Raw genomic sequence first — 5,342 nt, forward strand, 5'->3', positions numbered from 1 at the left:
GCTGGGGATTTACCCAAGAGAGACAGAAATGCTGATGCATAGGAGCACATGTACCCCAATGTTCATAGCAGCAATGTCAACAATAGCCAAAACATGGAAGGAGCCGAAATGTCCATCACCTGACGAATGGATCAAGAAGATGTGGTATATATTCACGATGGAGTATTACATGGCAATGAGAGGGAATGACATATGGCCCTTTGTAGGAAAGTGGATGGACCTTGAGGGTGTCATGCTGAGTGAAGTAAGCTAGGCCGAGGAGGACAGAAACCATATGTTTGCACTCATAGATCTAGCAGGAAAACAAGAGAGACCTAATGGAGAACCAAGGGGAGCGGAGGAGGGAGAGAGAGTTGGGGAGAGAGAGGGATGCAGAACTTGAGAGACTATTGAATGCTGAGAATGAACTGAGAGTTGAGGGGGAAGGGGGAGGGGGGAAAAGAGGTGGTGGTGATGGAGGAGGGCACTTAAGGGGAAGAGCACTGGGTGTTGTATGGAAAACAATTTGACAATAAAATATTATGGAAAAAATAAAAAAGTGCCCGAGCATAAAAATCTAGAGGGTGACTACAAAAGGGGCCCAGACTGAAGACCTGAGAAGTCACATATCTTCACCCACACCTGGAGCCACTGGTGAGGCCTAGAAATTCAACCCCTGTGCTCAATTACAATCCATCGTCTGACCAAGGTTTCAACAGAACATGATGGGGGCACACAGAGGAGATAATGAAGCAAGGGGTAGGGGAGGAAGCAGCATCAGGGAAATACTCTTGAAAAAACATCATACCCGTGCTCAATCCAAAGATATTAAGGAGCTACTTGGGCAAAAGGCCTTCCAGGCAGAGGGCACGGCATGTATAAAGTCTAGAAAGGTCCAGATGGTGCCATATGCAGGGCACAAGGAATTGCATACAGCTGGAGCATACTGTGTGAGGGGAAAATGAGACTGTAGAGGCACAGGCAGCGTCTTAAGAAGGACCCTTGCTTAAAGTCAGCCTGAAGGAATTTGTATTTTACCTTGAAGATGAAGGTGAGCCACCGAAGGATTTTTAGTTTTGTCAAGTGGGAAGACAGGCCAGGTGCCCCTTATGGTGACTTTGGCCCTTGGAAAGTGACATGAGAATGGAGGGCGGGGTGTAGAGTACAGCGTGTGGTGAAGGCCTTGCCTGTGTGCTGTGCCTTGTTTATGTAAGTGAACGGCATTTTCCCCGCACACCTTGCTGACGAGAAGGCTGCTCCCTCCATCACCTCTCTCCTCATACACCTACACCTTCACACTGTCTTATGCCGTAAAAGAATCCTAAAACCCACTGGATTCTTAGGTGTCCTGCTGGCAAATATTAGCTCGAGTCCACTGGTGCACAGGAATCTTTCTTTTGTCTCCGACAGGGTTTGGAGACAGCGTATGCCATGGAAGGATTTTAAGCAGGCAGTACCAAAATTGGATTAGCATTTTTAAAGGATCATTCTGGCAACAGTGTGGGACACAGATTGGAAGGGACAAAGGCAGAGACAGGGAAAGTATTTAGGAGACTGAAGTGATCCACGTCGGGGGTGGCGATGGCCAAAGACAGCGGAACGCAGGATGAAGAGAAGGTGTATTAGACATGGTGAAGAGCAGAGTTCTCAAGACTCGTCCACTGGTTTATGTGAAGAGGAGGAAAAGAAGGAATGAACCTGGACTCCCAGGTTTCAAGCATGGATGTATGAATGGACAGGCCTGCTGTTCATGGAGATAGAGAATAAGCTCAACCTGCACTTGAAAGCATAAAAAGCAATGATCCTGAATTACATTTAAAAAGAAAAATTAACACAAACAAAAGCACAGGCTGCCTTAGACAGCATAGATACACACCTCTGCGAAAAACCAAACACTTAAATTCACAGAGAGGAATAAGTCAGAGTGAAAGAAATTCCTGTCTAACATATGTTGATGAATGAATAATCAAAGAATAACAAGAAGGCAATTCACTAACAAGAGAGCCATCTACTGCCTTCCAAGGATAGTGCAGCGATAAAATGCCACCAAAAATGTGGAAGAAAGCCAAGTTTGTGACCATTTCACATATTCACGAAGTATCTGACCCCTCCCACAAAAATTTCCAAGCGGTTAGCATTTTTTAGCTAAAACCCAAATCTTCTCACTTATTTCTCCTAAAAACATCAATTCAGTAATATATGGCCACTTGAATATGGAACACTTACCTGCCATCATTGCTATCATACTGGCTTTATAGACATTAGTAAGAGATCCAAGCTCTCCTGTTGCTAGGATGGTTTTGAGATGAGCCGCCCCACAGGCCTTGCGAAACTGACGAATCTCATCATACAGGGCTGGGGAAGGAAATAATTGAGGCAGTTACAAAGCAGGCAAGTGATAACATAACTTGGCAGCCATTTGGAGCTGGTAGAACCCATCTCAGATTTAGGAAACATAAAACATTTGTCACTTTCTACAAATCACCCCAATTTAATATCGCCTAGAGCATTCTGTTGCCATTCACATCCTGTTACAAGAAACGCTTAGTTTGCTACCATGAAACTTTCTAAGCCCCTGCCTGAGGTCCAGAACCATGCGGCTTTTTAAATTATCATTATAATGACATGCAAATTACAAATAATTTCTACCTCTCCCATATGTTGGTTACTTACAAGAGAAAAAGACATTTATCCACCATACATATGGGGGTGTACCACTTTGCAAACTGAAGAATCCTCAGGTCCTTATTAATTCTTCCATTCACACATAATAAGTTCTCTTGTTAGAATATAAAGCAGGCCTTCCCTGAGAGTTCCACTAACGCTAATAAAGACATAACAGCCTTCCCCACTCTCTGCCAGGGTGTGTGTCTCTACACCTGACTAAAGAGTCCTGAGCCTGGCCAGGTATGCTGGCTGCATGTGCACAAAGCCAGCTGTAGAGGGACTCGGAGGGGCAGCCTTGAATCTATTAACCCCTGACCTCCGTACCAAATCTGGCTTTTTTTTCTTAATTTTTTAGTGCTTATTTATTTTTGAGAGGGAGAGAGAGACAGAGACAGAGACAGAATATGAGTAGGGGAGGGGCAGAAAGAGAGGGAGACACAGAATCTGAAGCAGGCTCCAGGCTCTGAGCTGTCAGCACAGAGCCCAATGTGGGGCTTAAACTCACAAACTGCAAGATCATGACCTGAGTCAAAGTCAGATGCTGAACTGACTGAGCCACTCAGGTGCCCCCAAAATCTGGCTTTTGAGGGCTCCACATAGCACCCTGAAAGCAGATTTTTGAAAAACATACATACAAAAAAAACTATACTCATAACAAAAAGAAAACCAAATGGAGAACATTTCATATTAAAAGAATTGACAGAATTTTAGTATACGACATCAGTATAATGAGTATTAAATTTTTGAAAAATTACTTAACATTGTCTTCTGTCATGACACCAATGGTTTCCGGGTCTTACCCTGGGTCAGGTTGGTTGCATTCATTCCTTGAACTTGGGCTATTACTACAGAATCAGGACTACCAGGGTTTTTTGTTCCTCTGCATGTGTCTGTGTTTTGTAGGAAGTAGCTCTTTGAGCACATGGACTAAACTGAGCAGGAAAGAAACATTCGTACTAAAGGTTAGGGTTAGGGGAAGCAGTTTTTAATGGGGAGATGAGACTTCCCTAATTCACAGGTTTACTAAAGTACATGTAAAAGACTAAACATTGGCCACAAGTCAGCAAACTCAGTCAAAATCGTGAAAGTTGTAACACGATGAAGAAAACTCACCTTCCTGATCCTAGAAAATCTGAAGTTAACTTGAAGCTCAAAGTGAAAACTGAACACAAGTAAGAGCAAAAATTCCATTACAGAATGCTTGGTAAATTTTAGAGCTTGTCACCATCAAAGGATGGCACCCACTGAAGGTTTTTCAAGAAAGGGCTGAATACTCTCACAAATCCCTAATAATCCGTGGTGTGGAGCATTAGAGACGATCTGAGATGCCACACCGCCTACCGCATCCTACCCATCCTACCCAAGTTGCGAGAAATCATCTCACCCACACGTCCCACGTGACAACATGTGTGAGGATGGTACAGATGGCAACAACTGTATGGCAATAACGATTTATATTCTTTTAACTCAGGGAATGAATCTTGGGTGGAATGACATTTCTGGAGTTACTGAATCTAAAAACAGAAAGTTGTTCTCTAAGAACTGCTGACAAGGAAGTCTCTTGATCTAAAAATTCAAGAATACTACCCCAGAGTTAACTTGCGATTTAATTAATGATTTTTTCTTCCACACGCAGCACTGCCATCAAAAGCAGGCTGGAGAGTCAGACAAATGTGGATTTAAAACTCAACTTCCATCTCTTCTTGCATGACACTGGGCAAGTTATTCTCAGCCTCAGTTCCATCCTTGAAGTGTCAATAATACTACTTACATTATAGGGTTATGACAAAGATTAGAAGGGAAGCTATATACCAAGTACTCTGCATATTGTCCGGCTGACTATAAGTACTCAAAAAATGTAACCATTATTCTTAAGCCCAGAAACCTAGTGAAATGAGTTTTAATTAAGTGTTGTGTGATAAAAGCCAAATCTTATTCATGGCCTGACCCAACTCCTTGTACTGCACCAAAATCTTGTTTTATGGATTAGTGCTGAAAATCAGTGAGTCATCAGATAAGGCGTGAAATGTTTTATTACAACGTTTATTAAGGTGAAGTTTGATCTGTACAAGAAAATTCTTGAAACATTGATCCCAATCACATTTAAGAACAAAACTATCAGCCTTTTTCTAAGGAGTATTACCTTTTCATATCCAGTCCATTTCTTCATCTACAGTTAAAATTAACTAGGAAAAAAAAACCCAGATGTACTTTATGACTCAATTATCAGCCACCTGGAAGTTATTATGCTCTGTAATCCATGATCCAAACAGAATGAACCCAAAATAGTCACTCAGCGCATAACTGGATTTAAACAAATATGTAACGAGTGCCTTCTCATTCTTTAACTGCCAACTCCTCAAATCATTTTACTGACCTATTTCACCACATAATAAGGTCAAGTTTTCCTGAGCAAGTATCTTAATCTTTAGAGTTCAACTACTGAAGTTGCTTGTCATTTTTTTCCCATTAGTATTCTGCCCAGGGTATACTGGAACAATTCGATCCAAAAGCACACTGACCTGTCCTTTGTAAAATGTGGCCTGCCACCCTCCTACACTGTTGGTGGGAATGTAAGCTGGTGCAGCCGCTCTGGAAAACAGTGTGGAGGTTCCTTAAAAAACTATCCATAGAACTCCCTTATGACCAGCAATAGCACTGCTAGGGATTTACCCAAGAGATACAGAAATGCTGAT

The 5,342-nt window shown here is 42.3% G+C and overlaps 1 protein-coding gene across 2 annotated transcripts in view; it reads right to left on the bottom strand.

The window, feature by feature from the left end:
- Window positions 1-5,342, bottom strand: part of DERA (deoxyribose-phosphate aldolase) — a 115,144-nt gene that overhangs the window by 43,929 nt on the left and 65,873 nt on the right. For both annotated transcript variants that reach the window (XM_029955093.1, XM_029955094.1), the window contains exon 6: window positions 2,206-2,334. In XM_029955093.1, coding sequence (XP_029810953.1) covers window positions 2,206-2,334 — 129 coding nt within the window. The remainder of the gene's footprint in view (window positions 1-2,205; window positions 2,335-5,342) is intronic.

This window comes from Suricata suricatta, chromosome 10, assembly GCF_006229205.1.
Source record: "Suricata suricatta isolate VVHF042 chromosome 10, meerkat_22Aug2017_6uvM2_HiC, whole genome shotgun sequence".
Classification (NCBI taxonomy): domain Eukaryota; kingdom Metazoa; phylum Chordata; class Mammalia; order Carnivora; family Herpestidae; genus Suricata; species Suricata suricatta.